At 43.0% G+C, this 21790-nt stretch overlaps 1 protein-coding gene across 6 annotated transcripts in view; it reads left to right on the forward strand.

The window, feature by feature from the left end:
- Window positions 1-21790, forward strand: part of NFIA (nuclear factor I A) — a 560134-nt gene that overhangs the window by 445577 nt on the left and 92767 nt on the right. For all 6 annotated transcript variants that reach the window (XM_059374930.1, XM_059374931.1, XM_059374929.1 and 3 more), the window contains exons 5-6: window positions 10795-10912; window positions 17203-17330. In XM_059374930.1, coding sequence (XP_059230913.1) covers window positions 10795-10912; window positions 17203-17330 — 246 coding nt within the window. The remainder of the gene's footprint in view (window positions 1-10794; window positions 10913-17202; window positions 17331-21790) is intronic.

Below are 21790 nucleotides of genomic sequence, written 5' to 3' on the forward strand. Positions count from 1 at the left end.
AGAGGTTTATTATATCAGCAGATGCAACAGTCAGCTTGATGCTTGAAAGTCCTGTTTTTTCTTTTACACTCATCTTCTACAACCTTCCTGGTTGGAGTCAGTGGAAAGAGTTCTTGTGGCAGCTTCTGGGGCAGTGGGATGGGGCTTTTGACTCAGGGAGAAGCAAAACAACTCCTTGATGTCCATACTAATTTGTTGTCATGATCTCTATTCACATCTTCATCTATTTGTCATCTTTTCTAGCTAATTCGTGGGTTATGTTTCCTAAGGGTAAAACATTCTATAAAACCCGTATTTAAGATGGCGGCATGGTAGCAGAGTCCAGGATATAGAATTGGGGATCCGGCTCTGCCACTTTCCAACTGAAGGGCTTTGGGCAGTACTGAACCCCTCCAGCCATGTTTTTCTCATAGGTAACCATCATTTGTTCAATGAACTAATATTTATTAAATACCATCTGTGTGCTGGGCCTGCATCAGAGTGCTGGAAATAGTAATAGCTCTCAGGAGTACTTTGAGGATTCAGTGAGAGAATGGCACATGTCTAGCGTATAGTAAATGCTCAGCAATGGTAACTACTATGCTCATCATTGAACAAAGCCTCCGTCCCTGATCTTTCACTCTGTGTTCAGAGCTGATCCTTGAGGTGGCCACACAAATTTATTAGAATGTGTGTGTATGTGTCTGTATGTACTCTGTGTGCATTTATAAATTAAGAAGGACTGATTTGAGATTCAAGTTCTTTTCTAGAAGTCAATTTAGTAGGAGGACCATTTTCGTGACCCCTTCAAAGTTAATAATTCTGATAGAATAAGAGCATGCCAATACTAGAGCTAATTCATCTGCTTTAAGAAACCAGAAAATTCTTATTCCTCAAGTTTGCAGCCAAAGCCTATATGTCTGCATTATTCTAGAAGTTTCTCTTCAGGATATCTAATGGATAGTGAGACATTTAAAAAATTCTCAGTCTAACACTGACACATTAAAAGCCACACCTTGATTATTTTTTAATCAGACTGCTTTAAATTAGCACTTAGTTTTATACTATTTGATCCTTTCTTTTATATTATGGGCATAAAAATTCCTTGGAATAGCAGGTACATGCTAGAGGTCATTACCAGCAATGTGATTTTAGTAAACTTTTATTTATACACTCATAAGCCTCAGTTTTGTTTTGTTTTTTTCCTAAGAGGAGATATTCCTATCTGATGGGTAAGATTAGAAAACTAAAAGGTATTTTTGGGATTTCCAGAAGCCTGACAGAAATTCAATATTACTCCCACAATAAGACCACAAATATTATTGAGATCTTAGCTGGTATATCTCATCCTAGCTAACTCCTGCTGATTAGAAAGACTGCTGTCGGTGACACAGTAGACAGGTCCAGGATGAAATCAGTGGAGTCCACACTCAGCAAAGCCACACGTCGAGCCCAATACGAAAACTGAGTTAGTGCGGTATGTAATTGATATGAGTACATCATTAATATCCAGAATTTTTCAGAGAATGAAGAAGGGGAAAAAAATAAAATAAACAGTTCTTAGTGAAACTATGGAGACTTACTAGGACGGATCCAGACAGCTGGACTTGTAGGTGGTTGCGATGAGACTCTGCTCATACAGTTTGGTCTCCTAACAGCTAATGGTCCAGTCCCAGTGCACTCTTGGTGAAGGGGCTTCTGTTTAGAAGCCCTTCCCTGGTTTATAGATCACTGTGGTAAAAAGACACCTCAGGCCATCAACTCCATCCCCTGTCAGGGAAGACTTAATCCCCGGGCTGACGCTGTATCAGGTCCTAAACGGGTGCCACATTTGACCTCAACCAAAAGCTAAGATGAGATGATACTCTAAAATGCAGAAAATCAATTTCGGTTCCCAAGGCAGAAGCCACTAATGTAGGAGACCAGTCCGCACTACCGACCCCACCGTGGATGGCTGCGCTCGACCAAGTATCAGGCCCTCTGTCCAGGGAAACACGGACTCACACTCCAACCCCAAAGACCTGAGAACACAAAGGGAGAAGGAAGCGGACAGAAGTTTTCCCACGTCATGGATGGGTGACAGTTATTTTTCTGTATAAATCTTGCTGAATCCGTCCCTGTAATAACTGACGATGAAGGAAGGACCGGGAGTCTGGAAATGTGCGTTTCGCCTCTGTTTCCTCGGGCTGGTACCCGGAGATACTCGGGTTCAAATCCTTGCTCTGTCACTTCCCCGGCCGTGTGATCTTGAACATGTGACTTAACTTTGCAGCTCAGTTTCCCATTCGTAGATGAGAATAAACAAATGTATGTTCTGTGGGGATACTGCAAGAATGACATGAGATAATTTGGGTAAAACACATAGCGTCTCAGCCTGACATATAATAAATATCACTAAATATTAGTTCTTTGCTATTTTTCACTAACAAACTCGTAGAATTTTAGTTCAACTCAGTAAACGTGTTGCACGTGTTCTAGACGAAGCATCTCACGCTGCGTGTTGAGAATGCAGAGATAAGTGGAAAGGGTTCCTTCCTTTATAGCATAGATAATCAAAGTTTCTTGATATCCAAGACTGAGTTTTCTTCGTGGCAGGAAAATGCCTGAATAGACTCACTGCACAAACTGCATTCACAATTATGATCAAAGGTAAACCATCTTCAAGATTCAGAGTGGGGAGGTGGAGGGTATCAGTGAATGGTTCTTGTTTAATAAAAGAAAACATTTCTTCAGAAATCACAGTTTCTGTATTCACGTCCTCCTCCCCCTTCTGGCACCACAAACCTACATATTTCTTCACTCGTGTCCACAAATGTGGATGTGCGAAAACGGTACCGTGTCTGCATTAGCAGATGCCGTTGATGGGGTTAAAACACTGTGCTGGGCTTTTGGCACCTAATACTACGTTTCATAAAAAGCATTGCTTAAAGCTCATAATAGCTGGGAAGTTCGTTTCCACATAGAGGGAAATCCTCGTCTTGGTCCGGCGCCTTTCTTTTATGTTCCATTTTGGAAAACCAGACTCCTCGCCTGCACTAGGTCAGACCTTTTAGAAAGGAAGGGTAGAGAAAGGAGATCAGCACGCGGTTTACAGACCAGAAATCTGCTTGGCAAAGGAGTTGCTGAAGACTGTGGTGTGGGAGCTGCAGAGAAAGTACCTTTATGATTGATTTCCATTCAAGTCAGACTGACTGCAGTGTGGTCATTTTTCTAACCCATAACTGCTCATACTGCAGCAGGCTGCTATCTGCAGGGTGTCTGAATTATAGCAGTGTACGTCCGCGTTACCTCTTACACAAATTACTTACACTGGTTTCTTTTTCCATGCAAATTCATCAGTTTACAGCCCCTCGTAGCCACAGTCAGGAAACTCTGGCCAACAGCACAAATTGATAAAATGAGTTCATTTTACTATACTTATTTTTTTTTCTTCCTAAAAGCCCTCTCTCGTAGGCAGTGTTCAGGAAGCATGTTACAGTAAAAGGAAGATAACAAAGGAGTTGAATTTTCTTGCCATAAATTACTTTCCAAGTTAATTCCCTTTAACGATGATTCCAGATTTGCTTGAGTTTTCATAGCATTGTGCGTTTTACAACTGTGCCTTTGATAGAAAGAAGACCAAGTATTTTCCCATGTTCACTCCTTTTGTGCCAGTGACATGGACTTTCTTATGAGATCTTTGCCACCAGAATGCAAAACAACACTAAATTGTGCTGGGCCCCTAGAACTGTGTGCTTGTTGTTGGATTTTTTTTTTGTTTTTTTTGCCCAAGCCTGAAAGTACAAGTTCCCAAAGTCTCAGTGAGTGCATTAGATTACATAATTGGAGAGAAATATTCTCTCTTATTTTTTCATAGTTACTTTATAAACTGAAAACAAAGTAGTAAATCCCAGTCGTCTTTTTTGAGGGATACCCGTTGGCCATGTGGCCATATTCCTCAGCTGCCATGGAAATTTGAGGAAGGTTTCCCTCCTCAGAAACCATCATGGAGCCCACAGATCCCTACTCTCTCAAATGGGAGCCCCACGAGAGCACGGGGCCTCATCTGTCTTGTCCATTGATGGATCTCCGGCACCTGGCTCATGAAAAGTGCTCTGTGAATATTTGCCAGATTCCACTGGACGTAGGCTCTCAGAGAATATGTGCCGTTGGCGGAAGGCTGGCCACACTAGTCATTGAGTTAACACTCCCTGCTGATTCCTGTTGGACAAGTTGTAAACTCGGTATACTGTCATCTCCCAGGCAGAGTAGCTTGAAATTTTGGACAGAATTTTTTTTTTTTTTCCATCACCCTCTCTTTCCAACAACACAGGCCTGAGCAGATTGTCTCTGGTGGATGGCAGAAGTTCAATAACCACAACCTTATCCAACTACTAATGTGTACAGAAGAGCAGGTCATTAAGAGGGTTGGCTACTGCAGTAACCCCTTTCTTCCAATAGCCCACATTACAATAATGATGCCTTAATAGCAAACCATTTATTAAGAAATGACACAAAGACTGCATTCTACTCATGACAGGAAAGAAGGGAGAGGGGGGAAGAATGGCTTAGAAATCATATCCACCAAGACCATTCCCCAAAGTTCATCCTTTGAGGAAAAACTCCTCCGCGAAACAAGAACCACAAAAACGTCAGGTGTGCCTCCCTGTAACACTGCTTAAGAAAGGTGAGGCACCAGTCCTCACTGCTCATGCAGAGTTGTTGATTCCTGAGTGTCATTTTGCATTGTGTGAAGTTGGGGGGCCGAGGGCAAACGGAGAAGGCAATTACAGATTCTCCTTCATTCAGAGCATATTTATGGATCATCAGCTGTTGTGTCGTACTGATCATCATACAAAACCGCACAGCTGTTTAGGAACACACAAAAGGCTGTCGGATCTGGAGGACTAAAGGTCATCTGGTATGACCCTCTGACTTTGTGGCCTAAGGGCATTACTCTGCCTCTTGGTGCCTCAATTCCTCCCTGGTAGCGTGGTGAGGATTACATGAGATGATGTGTTTAAGGGACTCAGGCCGGCATCTGGCCCATAAATGGGGCTTAATAAATGTTGGTTCTTGTTACTGTGGTGGTGATGGCCCTGGCATTGGTGGTGAGTTTGCGTTTCTATGACAACTATTATGGGAATTTTGAGGCCCAAAGAGTTTAAAAGACTTCAGCTACACAGGGGGTTATTGGCAAGGCTGAAACCCTAGATGGTCATGCCCAGGCCCATACCAGCACGTTTTCAGTGTCCTGGGATGTCTTGTCTGTCTTTACAGTCCTCAAAACACACTCAATCTGGTGGGGGAGAATATGTCATGGATGAGATAATTTAACGATAGAGCCTAGAGTCAAGTACAAGTGGAACAAAATCAGATTTTGCAGTATATGGAATAGACAGGAAGCATGGTTGGTCCAGTCCTTCCTTAACATCACCACCTTGGGCAGTGGCTACGCAATCTCTGGAACACACAGGCAGGCTGTTAGTCTGGCTTCAGAAGCCCAGCATGATGTCCTGGGCAGATGTTGTTAAATCATTTAACCCTTGACAACGTTTAGTTCCCTCGTTTGCAAAAAGGAATTCCTACCATTATTAGCTAAGAAGCGCCTTGGGTTCTATACATCGGGTTATGTATCTTATGGGTATTTCATATTTGTTGGGATGGTATGAAATATTTGCTTGTGTATGCCCTTTCCTTGGACAACCGGACATAGATCTTTGGGACCTGTTTCCGAAGATGACAGATACCCACCATGAAAATGCCTTTTTCTTTCCAGACACCATGGTGGAGGCCTCCCTTTTCTCTAAACTCCACCATCAACCTACCAACTGATTTCCCCACCTTTGTTCCCTTCAGTGCAGTCTGTAGGCTATTGTCATACTAATGTTGCTCGGGTTCAGCAATGATCACTTCCCTCCTCAGAAACCATCATGGAGCCCCCAGATCCCTAATTGTACTTCCTGCCTCCAAACTTATGCACATACTTTGTCATTTGCCTAGAAACCCTCCTCCTCTTCCCCGCCTCTTTAAATCCTCCCGTCCTGGAAGCCATTGTGTCGCTGCCCAACCCCTCCTGGAATCAGACATTTTTCTGATCCCACAAGCCAATAGGATTTCTCATTCCTTTGAACTTTTCTAGTACACCCTTTGCATTCTGCCTATGAGAGTGAACACATTCAGCATCGAATTAGAATTTCAATATTATTTTATCCTTCCACTCTGTAGTAAACCCTGTGAGACAGAGACACTGTCTACCTTTTTATCATCTGACGTTTAAGGCAAATATATTGAATACAAGAGGCAGGTTAGTAGGATAAGAAAAGCAACAGGTTTTGGGGTGAGACAGACACCCTTGACTTTTAATGCTGACCCTCCCTCTTTTTGCCTCTCTGCAGTCCATGGCAAGCCAGTTAACCTCATCTGGGGACTGATTAGTTTTTCTCATTTAGGAGAGGTACTTTTGAGGTTGTTTTGAGGATGAAGTTAGATATAAGAAATTAAATGCTCCTTGGTGCTCAGGAAAACCTGCTGAAAGCCCATCTTTCTCAGATATCTCCCTCAGGCTCTTCCTGTTCTCCAGATGAGAGAGCCTGAGAATACCCGGGCCACTGTGGGGACACTTGACAGTGACCCCTCCCCACAGGCATGGGGCTTTCTCTGTAACTGTCACAGAATCACTGACTCCGATTCCATTGCAATCGGCTGACCTTCATACGATGCATACACACGGACAGTATCAGGGAGTGCTTCCTGACAGGACCATTTGGAAGAATGCGGAGTTTGGGTCAGTGGTTTATTAGGATTTTTTAACCCAGGTTGTGAGACCCCTTCTCAGCTCAGAAATTTAACAATGTCCTAAAATCGGAGACACACATAAGCAGTTTGTGAAGCCCTGAAGTTACTCAGTATAACTTCAACGGACACTTGGAGAAGAAAGCAGAACAATACCGCTGCCCCACCCGATAAGCATTTTGCTAGATTACAAGCCCAGGGTGCTAAACTTCATAGGAAGTAAACATAGGGGCAAGCAAAGGAACATTTCTGTGGGTTGGGTTTTGTTTTGTTTTTCATCTTTTTTTTTTTATTTTTTATTTTTTTATAAACATATATTTTTATCCCCAGGGGTGCAGGTCTGTGAATTGCCAGGTTTATACACTTCACAGCACTCACCATAGCACATACCCTCCCCAATGTCCATAACCCCACCCCTCCCCCCCCCCCCCCCCCCCCCCCCAGCAACCCTCAGTTTGTTTTGTGAGATTAAGAATCACTTACAGTTTGTCTCCCTCCCGATCCCATCTTGTTTCATTTATTCTTCTCCTACCCCCCAAACCCCCACGTTACATCTCCACGTCCTCATATCAGGGAGATCATATGATAGTTGTCTTTCTCCGATTGACTTATTTCACTAAGCATGATACCCTCTATTTCTATCCACGTTGTTGCAAATGGCAAGATTTCATTTCTTTTGATGGCTGCATAGTATTCCATTGTGTGTGTGTGTGTGTATATATATATATATATATATATATTCCATTGTATGTATATATATATGTATATACATATATATATACCACATCTTCTTTATCCATTCATCCGTTGATGGACATCTAGGTTCTTTGCATAGTTTGGCTATTGTGGACATTGCTGCTATAAACATTCGGGTGCACGTGCCCCTTCAGATCACTACGTTTTTCAATCTCTCTGAGAGATGTGCACACTGCACTTACTCTGTATTTTCCTTTCTTCACTGGTTCTGGCCCCTTCAACATTTTAATAAGATAATTAAGGCAAAAGGCATTTTTCCGTGGTACAACGTGGTCAAGAGAATGTGAGGTGTGAGTGCAGCTGGGCACAGGGCCCTAGACTTCTCCTCTCAGTCCAGCCAGGTCGTACACTCATACCTGCCTTTATCTTTTCTTCCAAGGGGGTGAGGAAGGCCTGTGCACTTCTGCCGGTGCTCGGGAATGAAGCCACTGTGCCATTCCGCTGAGGCCCGAACCTCATCCTAGAACTTAGAAAGAACATCTAAATCCAGACCCTCAACTCCTGTCAGCCTCATCCTTCTTCCTGAGTTAACGCGAGGTGTGACTCTGTACACCCCAAGAAGGCACAGACATCAGTCTGTAACATTAATACGTGCCTGCTCTACGCTGACCGCGGAGAGGGATGCGGACTGACGTGTGGGAGTAATCTCCTTCCCACCTACCCCAGCCTATTGCATCCATAAAACACTATGAAATAAAAGGGGGAAACTATGCAAATAAACTTCGTAGAAAAAGTAAATTAGGGAAGGACTAGCAAAATCATTCACTGGAACTCTGTTTACACTTGTCGTCAAGCTCAACCATTTGTTTTTGACCTAAAGGCCCTTCCTCCATTACAGCCTGTCATTAAGAGATAGGTTTGAATTTCAGAACGTGTATGTGAATTTCAGAACTTTCCATTTCTTAGCAGTGACTGTTTTTATACAGTGACAGCTATGATTAAGGTTTAGCTGTTGCTAGTAATCAAACAACTAAGTGTTGATTCTTAGGTATTACGTATCCCTTCCTACCCTTCCTCAGTTCCAGACTCTTCTTAGGGTACCACAATTCACCCACTTGCCCAAGCAGTAATCCTGGGAATCATCCCATACGCGCCCTTTTCTGTTATTACTACACTCAAGAAGTCAACACATTTCCCTGAGTTTATCTCCTAAGTTGCTTACACTAGGCTCTCCCTTTTCAACCCTTGAGTTCAGACCCATCCCCCGCTTACCTTTTTTTTTTTTTTTTTAAGATTTTATCTATTTATTTGACAGAGAGAGATCGCAGTAGGCAGAAAGGCAGGCAGAGAAAGAGAGGGAAGCAGGCTGAGCAGAGAGCCCGATGCGGGACTCGATCCCAGGACCCTGAGATCATGACCTGAGCCGAAGGCAGCGGCTTAACCCACTGAGCCACCCAGGCGCCCGCCCCGCTTACCTTTTTTAAAATGACTCCACTGGCCTCTATGGTTTTACTGATTATATTCTTCAACGGCCACTCCTTTGTCCCCCATGCCTATCTTCATGAGAGGATGATGTTTCTAGGTTATGAAGGCAAGTTTGGTAATACGTTCTTATGTTTTGCTGCTTCTCCTTCAACTACCAATCATTCCATGTGACCAGTACTTACTGCCTGCCTCTTGGTGTCAGGGGTTATAGTAGATGCTGGCAGTATAACCCCGATGGTCTGCAGTTAGTACAGTGTGACAAGCACTTCAGTAGCTCACAAACTTGGGAATCTGCTGGACTTAAAGTCAGGTTCCTTAAAGAAATTCATGTTCCTAAAGACCCTTTGTAACCTGACCTGAGCCCTCCCATCTTTTCTCCATGTACTGTATATTTCAGCACACCGAGTTATCAGAAATCCAGTTTTCATTTTATATTCTCTCTCCTTTATAAATGCTGTCCCCCCTACCTAGCATGCCTCTGTTCCTCTCCATTGGGTGATTCCAACTTGTCCCTCTAACATCTTCCCAGGCATCATGTTTTCTGAGGTCCTCTTACTCCCAGAACCTCTCACTCCCCAGCTGGGTTAGATACCCACTTCTATGTGGCCATATCAACTTAAGAATAACTCCAGCAAAGGACTTATCACACTGTATTGAAAATAACCTGCCAACCTTCCCTCCAGAGCTGTCCAGGGCAGGGACCATGTCTTCCATCTAAGCGTCTTCCGCACCCAGCACAGTTCTTGGCAATAGCAGAGATCATTTGTTGAAAGAATGAAAATCCCTGGTTCGTGAGATTCCTAATTATCCTTTCTTCTTATGGATATTAGCCTCTATTTAATTTATTTATATATCCACTTATATGGGCTTGACTCAGAAACCAGTGCCTTAATACAATAATATATGAATCTATTGCTCCTGCTTTTGTGTAACCTTTCAAAGGACGAGGTTATTTCCACTCCTATAGCTGTACCACTAACTTTGCACAGCGTTGTTTTATCAGATTGATAGGTGTTATTTATTCATTCAAAAATATCTGTGAAGCTGCTACAGTCAACAAGGTCTCTGGAGGGTCTAGGCCTTAAAAAAATAATACAGGGAATGACATCTCATACAATAGTCAGCTCTGAAAATCACATATAATCAATTATCTTTAATAGTCTCTTAAGCCAGACATTGGAAAATTCCTGTGTATAAGTATGTTCTTGGTGAGCCTTACAGTGTCTGTGTGGCCGCGAGTCTCTGCCTTGACAGTGTGGAGGCAGAGACCATCTGTAAATAAGTGGGCATGGCCGTGTTACAGTCAAACTTTACTTAGAAGAAGTGTGGCTCACGAACCCTGGTTTGAGGACCCTGCCTCCCAAATAAAGTGGAGGTGTGTGTAGGCACCAAGGCGGTTCAGAGTAAGGAAAGATCGCACATTTCTCATTGCAGGAGATTGGGAATGGGTAGCCCGGAAAGATGAATTTGCAGTTCAGAATGAATTCCAAAATACCAATGAGCAAAAGCAGTCAGGATCAGGCAAAGTTAGGAAAGCCCAGAGAATGTTCTGGCTGGTCGTTCAAGAAAAGTTTCAGAGCAAAACTCGGAGGTCTTTTCGTTAAAACCCTCTGGGAGTGTTGCAACCTTGGTGACAGTTTGCCATTACAAAAAGAGAAAAGACGAAAGGTGCATTATAAAACAGAGTCTTTCTGGCATAGACAGTTTTTGTTCTCAACATTCTTTGGAGGTCAGAGTTCATTACTGATTATTTTGGATAAGCTTCCTGTATAAATTCAGAAATAAAATGTGTTATATGCAACACTAATGTATGTTGTCATTGATCTTTTATTCACAGAACATAATTTTTTTTTTTTCTAGCACCAATAGCTGCAGGAACTGGCCCAAATTTTTCTCTCTCAGATTTGGAAAGTTCTTCCTACTACAGCATGAGTCCGGGAGCAATGAGGAGGTCTTTACCCAGCACATCCTCTACCAGGTAATTTGATGGGTGGCTCTTGTAGTTCCACACCTTCATTTTGTCTCTGAGCCTGGAGGCACTTGCAATGTGAGTGTACTGGTAGCAGATACTAGAGAAGCGTGTTCAACCCCAGCAGACTTTTAGTCTTATTGGGAAGAGAAAGCAAATGCACCTGCTGCAGAAATATACGTGTGTGTGTCTGTGTGTGTATGTGTGTCGGACAGTAGAAAACAATGGGCTAAATTGTATGGCATAGGCCACACATAGTTAAGGAAGGCTTTATCCAAAAAGATTGGCTTGCATTCAGCTGTAAAGGTTGGTTTCAAGTTGGCAAGGTGGGAAGGAAAAGGAATCGTGTATGCGTGGGGTAAAGCCCGGAGCAAAGCCTAGAGAAAGGATGCATGATAAACACAGCCTGTTCTCAGCGCATTAAGGACTAGTTTGACTGGGGAGGAGGCATGTGTTTTGGCTTGTGTGGACACTGGCAACACCGGTTCCGGTCCCGGTGCCTCCAGCAGACGTTACAGCGCGGTCTCAGGGCGTTTGCCCCCGCAGATCTCAAAATCCAGGCTATTGGAACTGTCCTGCGACTCAAAACCTACTTGATATCTAGGTGTGTGGTCACAAAAGTGAATGCAGTCCTGCGGCAGGGCGGGGCTGGCTCATAAAGTCTGTTGCCCCAGGAGACCTTTAAAAAAAGTAAAGCTGGAAAAGCACAACCAGATAAGGATTCCGGGGTTCTGGATCCCCTTGAGGTCACAAAGCCCAAATCAAAATGAAGCATTTTGCAAGATCCTGTTGCCTCTAGATAACCGGTACCAGAAGGAAAGGGATTAGGCATTAAACCCACAGTATTCTTTTACAAATTGGCTTTAGCACTGGACTGTGACAACAAAGAAAAGAATGGTGCAGAACGATCTTTAATGTTTGTGTACTTTGCAGAAAAACGTTTCACAAAGGTATAGTCTCCTTTCAAGCAAGCCTTGGAGTTTTATGATTTAAAACAATGACCAGATTATAGAAATTTTCCTTGGTGGCAACTCCGTCTTACCTTGACTTTATATATTTTAACCAGCATTACGGAAAGAGAGAATCCACTTCGTCATGACGAATACCTTGAAAACAGTTAAATACCAGTTATTCCCTAAATATAACCGCCAGATCGTACGCTTATCTTTCACGTTGTTTAAGGGTTCCCCTTAGTTCCTTATAGTATCAGATCCTCAGGAAAAAAAAGTCTGAAATCCAAAGTACATTTATAATGAAAGAATGAGATTGTGAACATATTCAGGTGTTAATACATTTTGAGGATTTTTAATGTTTGCTGATGGAGGGGACATTGTGCGTAACTGCACTCAGTCAACATGAAAAAGCTTTGCAAATACTTGTGGGCAGTGATTAATTTAAAAGTTGATGGGCTGTTTGTTTTTCATATGTGTGCTGCGCATGTACCATGGACATCCCAAACAGTCCATGTCTCCCCTTCTCTCCCGAGCCCCCATCCCCAGCCTTTTGACTTCTCCAGCTGTTTTGTTGCCTCGTGCTGTGATTCTGTGAGTGGAAACCTGGTTTTTAATGTCATTTAAAAGGCTACTGTCATTCTCATATTCTGCAAATAACTAATCTTGATAAGGAGCTAATTATAAACAGCAGCAGTAGTTAATAACTTGGTAATATGTTTGTTTTACTCTCATTAGGCTCTCCTAGGATGGGTTTTATTTTTTTTTAATTATCCTCTAAATATATAGACTCAGCAGAATTATCTGTGTACAGGTTAGAAAATGTGCCCAGAAGAATACTGCAGATTTACATATAGAAAAGTTCATCAACCAATCAATATTTGTTCATGCCGGGCCAATATTAATCGGTCACGTGGTCTGTAGCAGACACTGTATTAGCTGCTTTATATCCCGGATATGATTTAATCTTCACAATACTTTTACCATGGAGACGGTGTTGCCAGTTAACAGTGGATCAACCCAGGGGCCAGAGAAGTTGAGTGACTTGCCCAAGGTCACAGAGCTAGTAAATGGCACAGTCTACAGTCAAATTCAGGTGTGCTGGAGCTTTAAAAACATGATATTTTCACATTCAATCCTCTTAGGAATGGGGCTTACTCTTTCAGTAAGAAACGATAGAACATGAATCCCCCTAAAAGGAATATCTATTATCCCTATGTTTCCTCGATTCTTAGGGTGTGCTACCTTGAATTACTGTTACCATCTTTAAGATTTGTACATGTCCTGCCTCCCCATCTGGACGGTAATTCCCATAGAGGACAGTGTGTAAATGCTCCAATTTGGTTTTTTTTTCCATTGTATTTTATTTTATGTTATTTCTTTTCAGTGTTCCAAAATTCATTGTTTATGCATGACACCAGTGCTCCATGCAATACGCACCCTCCATAATACCCACCACCAGGCTCACCCAACCCCCCATCCCCCTCCCCTCCCGCAACAGATATTTCTTAACAGGGACATTGTCCTAGGCACTGTGAGTATAACATCAGGTAAGATGAGCCTTACAGTCTAATGGTGGAGACTGACATGTAAATGGAAGTTTTCAGTTCAGGGTACTACGAACACTCAGGAAAGAGTCATTTTGCAGATTTGTGGGTGCAAGGTAAGGCTTCCATGCCTTGCATATCATCAGAATTAAACAAGTATTTAGAATGGAGGTGATAGTTTACCTTAATTTCTAGGTACAGTTGCTAGGAATACAACCAATTCCACATGCAGGAAGAGATGGTGTGTTTCTCCCCAAAAGAGTACTTAGCTTTCTCTTAGGTAGAGATCTTACTAGTACTTTCTTATTTTCCTCCAGGGTTTCTGGGAGAATGGAATCAGTGTGTTAGAAAGTCAAGAGCGAGAAACCATAATCAATGACTGATTCATGTCTAAGTTAAAAGAAAAAAAAATAAAGGAGATGGATAGTCATTAACTTCAGTGCTGTTCCCCTTGGTGGTAAACATCTCTAAAATCACAGAGGGGGTTGTGTAAAAATTGGGATAAAGTTAGACTTTTTTATCCCAAAGAATTTCATCAAGATAAATCACCGGACAGGTTTGTGAGGTCAGTAAACTTTGTCTTGGAAGCCTTCACATGTCCATCCTGGCACCTCTCACTTCCTTCACTCCTGGATCTTTTTCTCTCCTCCACGCTGTCCCTCCACCCTCCAGACATTTATCCTGTATCAACCTCGGAAAAGTCCTTGCTTTCAAATAAAGATGGGAGCTAATATCTACAGACTCTCACCTTGAGGATTAGCAAGTTCATGGAATATTTGTGTTTTCTTAGAGGACACCAAGGAAATCAAAAACTTTAGAAACTCAAAAAAAATTAATAACAGAAGAATTACAGGCCACGGAGTTGGCCTTTTGTGTTAGATCTCAGTGAATCGTGACACTTGGGCTAATGCCTGTCGCAAGTACTCATATGGCTGTTTCTAAGTCAATAGCCCAGTTCAGCAGTTTTTGAGTATCTGCTATTTGCCAAACATTGTGGTAGGCACTACAGATTTTTAAAAAAGAAGAAGAAGAAGGTGATTTCCCTACAGAGCTCACAGTCCCATCAGAACATAGAGGTCTTGCCTTTTATTTGCCAGGAAACATAAAGGAAATATTCATATTTGTTTTAGCATGTATTCTACCAATTTCCAAAATGGTTTCAAGTGGCTTTCAAGTTTTAAATACATCAGGTGCTATATTAAATATAGATAGAGAAGCCAGAAACCATATGGGAAAATGGGAGAGATTGTTTTATCAGGAGCCTGACCCAAGAGTTGTACCTTACATTTAATCCTGAGATTCCTGGTTGCCAAGGCAAGAAGGGGAAGCATGAGGTTATAGAAGCAGCATTTTCTGATAAAAGGAAAGAATGGAACTTCATGCAAAGAGATCGTATTTTTTTCTGATTTTATGTATTGGAAGGAATTTTTGTGAACATCCTGCTGTTAACAAAAATTTCTAGGGAGTGCCTGTGGCTCAGTGGGTTAAAGCCTCTGCCTTCGGCTCTGGGCATGATCCCAGGGTTCTGGGATCAAGCCCCACATCGGGCTCTCTGCTCAGCAGGGAGCCTTCTTCCTCTCTCTCTCTCTGCCTGCCTCTCTGCCTACTTGTGATCTCTGTCAAATAAATAAATAAAATCTTAAAAAAAAATTCTATTCGAAGTACTTTCATAAATTATAGAAAAGTTCTCCAAGTGGCTATTTTTCATTGAACTTCAAGGAAAGCCAAGCAAAGAACATAAAATACGCTATTAAAGGTTTTCCTTTGGGTACTAAGCTAGCATGCTACAGATATGTTGCTTTCCTGTGGTCTGGCTTTAATGAGACCAGAACTTAAAGGCAAAGCATACTGGAATACCAACTTTAATAATAGAATTTCTTGCGTTAGATTGGGCCCTCCACATTTGCTTATTCGAATTGCAGCCATCGCCTCTTCACTGTCTCGCTGCTCCTAGGATCCATCTCCTCCTTTTTGCTTTGCTTTTCCAAAGCCACCATCTGCACGCCTACAAGAGTGGACTTCCTGAAATCAGCTCTGATGTCACTCCCTGTTGACACTTTCTCAGGGAGTCTTCATGGCCGACAGGATAAAATCCGGATTTGTATCATCTTCTATCACCTCCACCCCCTTCTTTCACTCTGACACAGCTGGCAATTCTCTACATGTTTCGTACCTTCCTCATGATGTTGCTTCTGCCTGATACACACCTCCTTCCTGGGAGCCATGTTCAGAGTATCCGATAACCTGCGTGACACAAGCGTTCCGATTAGAACGGGTGCTGCTCTGCCGCCAGGCGCAGGCTGAGTCCTGGAACGCCCCAGATGCACACAACGTTAGTCCTTTAGTTTGTGCATCGTGAGGGCGTCCTGGGGCACAGCTGGTGTGGCAAGGGCGGGGAAACTTGAGTTGGTGACACTTTGCCAATTAATAAAGAAGGATTTTAGAATCTTGAAATAAAAATGGCTGCCTGAGTGGTGCCTCAACCAAAAGCCACCCTCTCCGTGCCCTCTTCTTCCTTATGCCTGTCTTCTTGACACGTACCCATACAGACAGCTCAGGAACTCTGTCCGTCAGGAAGCTTTTCCCAACCTTCCAGGCATATCATTGTTTTCTTCTTTCATCACGAAATCTACTGTGTCCTGTATGTGCTTTCATCATAATACCTACATTTCTCTTTTGCACAATTTTATTTGCCTCTGCATCTCTATCTGCTGGACCGTGAACTCCATGTAGATAGGAACCATGTCGGATGCATCTTGATATCCCAGCATTTAGCACAGCACCTAACACGTAGAAGAGACACAGCACGGTGTTTAATAAATGAAAACATATTAAAAAGTCTGTACCCTGACACACAAGGAAGAGATTTCCCAGTGGGCATTCCCACTAGGTATGAAATCTATTCATTCTGGTAGCATGTTAGTGACATAATCAATTAAGACAATTAGAACATATTAGCAACATGGCATTTCACTGTCTTTTCACTCCTGAAGCCTCAGCTTGGGGGGAAAACTCAGCCCTTCAACTAGAGGAAACGCTGGAATTTCCCAGCCATACCTCTCCCAAAAAAAAAAAAAAAAAAAAAAAAAAAAAATACCCAGAGCTTCATTCTCGTGACCTCTGTGTAGCCATCAAAAGAGGAAGAGCCTAAAAAGGACTGGGCCACTCTTCCTCAGAGCGAAATGTACTCCTTCCCCCTATTTCTATCTCTTTGGATCATTGTATTTGTCTCTAGCATCTCCATCAGAATCTGGACTAGGGCAGCTACGCAGCAAATATTTTTTGAATGAACAGATCCAAGTGGAAGGTGAGAAAACTTAGGGGAAAAGAGAGAGAGAGAGAGAAGCAATCCAAGCTCTTCTTCTGGAGGGCTGTGAACCCAGATCTCTATTCTTCCTGGAGTGCCAGAGGGATCGAGTGATGTGCAGGGAAATTGCTGCTGGCTAGGTCCCCACTGCTGCCTGAGGAGACACGAAATGCAGTCTTCCTGCAGACATTTCCAGGTGGAGACGGGAGCAGGAGCCAGGCCCCCAGTTCCTCAAAGGAGAAAGGAACAGGATGTGGCAGCAGCAACTTGAGGGACAATAAAAATCAAAATCCCAGACACTTGGAACAACACAGACCCAAGACTTTGTTCCACATCCAGTGACTCACTCAACTGAACAGGAGCCTAAAAAGAGTCCTAGAGCTACACCCGAGTTGCCCAATTGCTTCCTCCTTTGGCTTTCTTTCCACCAGAGATGCGCTATCCAAGAGAGGTGGTTTGGATGGCTTTAAAACATGTCCCCATTTGTTATTTCAGTTCCACAAAGCGCCTCAAGTCTGTGGAGGATGAAATGGACAGTCCTGGTGAAGAGCCATTTTACACAGGCCAAGGGCGCTCCCCGGGCAGCGGCAGTCAGTCCAGCGGATGGCACGAAGTGGAGCCAGGTGAGCGGGGCAGGCGCGCGGGCGTGTGGCCAGCGCGCCCACATCTAAAACACGCGTGGGGGCCGTGTGCACCTCGACGGAAGGAAGCCGGCTCACGGTGGCCGAGCCTTCCACACGAACACCTGTTCCTCTCTGACGGCTGCTTCCACCAAAGGGGGGCCTGGAGCACATACAGCTGAACTGAGAGGCTGTCAGAATGGGCCGAGGCGCTTGACTCTTACATATCCTCACCTACGCTACAGTCCCAGATGCATGTGCCTTTGCTTTTGCATTTCCCCTAAGTGCCTTTGGGGATTGGCTTTTGGGATTATCTTTTCATAATCTCGGAGAAAAATCTGTCCACTCTTTCAGCCGGATGGCTAATCTTAGAAAGGAGAGGAGGGTCCCCGTGTTACAGTGTCGACTTGGACTTTTAGAAAATGAGGAGGTGCTTAAATGTGTTTTCGGGTTACTGGGTATCACCGTGAGCACTTTTCTGTTGAAACGGAGCAACCATCTTTCTGTCCATCTCTAGTGAACTAAGCAAATGTTGACGGCTAGCCTGACCTCCCGGGATAGTCTAGTCTTGGCTCTGAGTCTTGAGAGGAATGTGAGCAATTCAGCTAGCAGAAGTGTTTTGAAACCTTTCTCCGTGTCTAACCTCTGCATGGACAAGGGAGCATCTTCTCATGCGCCTTCTTCAACCTGCAAAGTCACATGGGTAGAGAGGATGGGGTGTGGGTTTGGAACAGAGAGTCAGAGTGTAATCCTGGCTCTTGCTGCTGCTGCTGGCTGTGGGGTTATAGGCAAATGACCCAACTTCTCTGAGCCTAAGTGTCTCCGTGTTCATAATCTGTCGATACTAATAACTGTTTCAATGCTCTTGAGAATGAAGTAAGGTAACATACACAACCCATCTAAGAGTTATACCTACCTAGCTCCGAGGAACTTTGAAACAAAATGCTTTCTGATCCTTCTGCCCCCACCTAGGCCTCAGAGGGATTCCTTGCAAGAACAGACAAACACCAAAGAGATTTTGGAACTAACCCTTTTGTCTTCAGATCTTAATACCTCTCTCTCCTCCCTGACATATCAAAACACAATCCTCACAGGGACTGGCATGAGAGAGATTTTCGGGGTGATGGAACTGTTGTGTATCCTGATTGTGGCGGTGGGTACAAGAATCTATACATGTGTTAACATTCACAGAAGTGGATACCTTCCATCCCCCAGCAGTTTTATTGCATGATAATTAAAAACAAAGGAACCTCAGGCCCCACAGGCCGAGTCCTTTATCTTGCTCCTTCTACTAAAATGCACAAGTTTCATTTGGTCTTGCTTGTACTTAATTTTCTCACTCACTCATTCAGTCATCCTCACTGGGAACTTTCTGCCTGGTCCCGGGATCCGAAGGGTGAATGGGAAGCCTCTGGCTTTGGCTTTCAAGGAATTCACAGTTGGGGGTGGGACACAGATGTATCAGGAGAACATTACATGGTGACAGTTGCAAAAGTACAGAGATGAGGACCTTGGCCTCCATCTTCTCATTATTTCTAATAATTACCAACACAGCAGTCAAGGTGTGGTGGATCTTCTAGAAAGGTCATACACATCTGCTTCGCAACACTCTTAGCTCACGCCGGTTCACTGAGAGTGCCTAAGAAATAAAGCCAGGCCTAAATGCAGATGAAAATGCTGACTCCCCATTGCCGCCAACGGCATCATCAGCAAGATCTCAGGATAGTGCCAATGAAAAGTTTATGTGCTATTAAAAAATTAAACTTCTTTGAACCCTTTTAAAAAGGCTAATTAGAGTTCTAGCCAGTTTACCTGCTTCAGTGAAACTCGGAATCGAGACGTGGTGCTTGAGTATTGTGTTAATGAGGTTTTATACACAGTGAAGCTGCTTTACCGTGTTGATGTACATGAAGCCCCACCCCCACCCCCCAGACTCTTCTCCAGGACCTTAAGTAGGTATTTTGGTGGGGGTGGAGGGCATATTGGAGGCAGAGGGAGGCAGGTTGAATATAGGGTACTTTGACCTAGTGACTCTTTTTTTTCAGAGTAATTCTTTTCCAGTTTGCACCCTGTGAGTCAAATGATCATAAATTTTAACATCTGAATGCCTAGATCCTTTGCAGTCGTTAAATAATGAAAGTTTAACGGCTGAATTCTTTTTGGGTAATGATACTATATGTGCGGCATAATAGAGAAATCCCCCACAATTATACTGGATTCTTGGATTGACTGTCCATCCGCTCTCTCTATTGCGTCACAGAAAAATGCAGTTTCATGGTGTACGTGTTTGGGGTTGGAGGAGGACAGTGGATACATTTACACTTGGCCATATTCAGCGTAGAAAGTCATAATTGAAACAGGGCCTGAGGGGACATTAAAACTCAACCGAAGGATGTTGTACATGTGCCTGGTGACTTTGGTGTCATTAACTCACACCAGCCATTTTAAATGGATAATTTATGCTGCCAGATGGTCCTTTTTGGGGATTTTCCATCTAGCCCAATCCCCTTTTTGGCACAGAGAACACCCTTATGTTGTTCCCACACTGATCCGGGCCTGCGTAGCTTTTCCCTGGGGGTACAGTTCATTGAGTAGGAGGCTTTTAGTGGTTCCCTCATGTAAATTACCTTCAGAACATGTTAGGAGTTACTTATACTGAATGCACCAGCAGCCTCTTGGTTGCCGACAGAGGGGATAATTCTCTCAAACAAATGCGAAAGGATACTTTGTCCATGCCTCCTATGTGACACAGGAAGCACGGCCTGTCCTGACTCCTCACTTAGAGAGCTTTGCATCTGTTTACCTGCCCTCAGATGCTTTTTCAGGACTCCCTGCCAAAAGAGGGCCGAAGGTGGCCAGAGGAGACAAATTTCCTTGAGCAACAGGAAGGCTTTGGAAAGTAAAACAAACCAGACATGCAGTAAATTACATGGGCTCTTTCAAATGTCTTTTGTAGTATCCTGTTCCCCATTAGTTTATCTCAGCAGTCTCAGTGCAGAGCTCTTATTATCTGGGAAGAAGGGCATAGGAGATGAAAGATGATGTTAGTTTAAGAACATCAGACAACCTCCAGCTGACTTTTGCTTCTCTTACAATGCCGCATTTGTTCCCTCCACTTAGTTTCATTTCCCAGTTATCTCAAAACTGGGTTAGATTCGAAGCTTTGAAGCTAATCACGCACTGATGAAATGAGTTCTGTGAAATTCTATCAAGGAAAAACTCACATACCATCAACTCTTGTTTATCTGTACAAATGAATAATTACAGAGAAACTCATAATGCAAGTAAATAGGAAGCCAAGAGGCGCCTATGTGGGCTCAGATGCTACGCACGGTGCTTCCATACACACGGTAAAAACTGCAGTTACGATTGTTGGAGTACCTTCTGTATACCAGGATTTTGTGTTTTGTTTTGTTTTGGTTTTTAACTACCCTGAATTGTGCAAGACAGAATGGAAGGATCTTGCCTCAGCAGAGAAGAAAGCAGAATTGTAAAAGGTTAGGTGACTTGTCTCAGGCCACACAGATAGTAAACCTGTGGATCCAGGGTCCAAACTTGAACCTGAGTCTGAGTTCAGAGGTTAAGTTTTGTCTTCTATGCTCAGTAACCTCTTTACCATAATGCTTATGCTTATAATTGAAGATCTCATGTCCTGGGTTTGTATTGAAATTAAAAACACAATAATAAAAACGAAAAAATAACTCAACAGAAAGACCTGAAAAATCCCCCAACTTTTCTTTATCCCAAAGCCTTGTCATATAATCGAAAGCCAGAGAAGGAGTGTGGGTTATTAAACACACATAGGACACAATATATGAGCAAATAGTGTTAACTTTTAACTGAGTAAAATGTTAATTTTTTTCCCTATAAATTCAAATCATCTTCAGCATTCCGATCTTTGTTCAAATAAGATGTCAATCAGAGAGGCTCCCAGTGATCTAAAGACTTGGTGTTTTTCTTCCATCATTCAATAATTCTTAACCTTGCTTTTCTTTCTTCGTATGCCTGTCTACTCCTCTCATCTGTGTTCTCTCTGGAGAATGTACACTCCATGGGCAGTGGGACTTAGTCTGTCTTTTTCACTGCTTATCCCCAGCATCCATATCAGCATCTGGTACATAATATGTACTCAAGAAATATTGATGGATTGAGTGGAGCCTACAAAGCAGGGAATTGGGGGTGTTTTCAATAAACCTAAACAAAATTTGCCAGCAGTAATCCTCCCAGAATTGATGTTTGCTGTATTTTCAATCCGTAGACTCTTACTTAGTCAAATCTAATTATTAACAAGTAGTAAGCCAACGACAGCTCAGGCTCAACCATGGGCCCCATTGACAAGTAATGGTGTACCAAACTTTATTACAAGTATTGTTCGCCTTAAAGGGTACGCCTTTAAGTTAATCAACCCTTTTTTTGAGATAATACTTGTTTTTAATTTTTTAAATTAATTAATGTATTTTTAA

Source organism: Mustela nigripes, chromosome 14 (assembly GCF_022355385.1).
Source record: "Mustela nigripes isolate SB6536 chromosome 14, MUSNIG.SB6536, whole genome shotgun sequence".
In the NCBI taxonomy this organism is placed as follows: Eukaryota; Metazoa; Chordata; class Mammalia; order Carnivora; family Mustelidae; genus Mustela; species Mustela nigripes.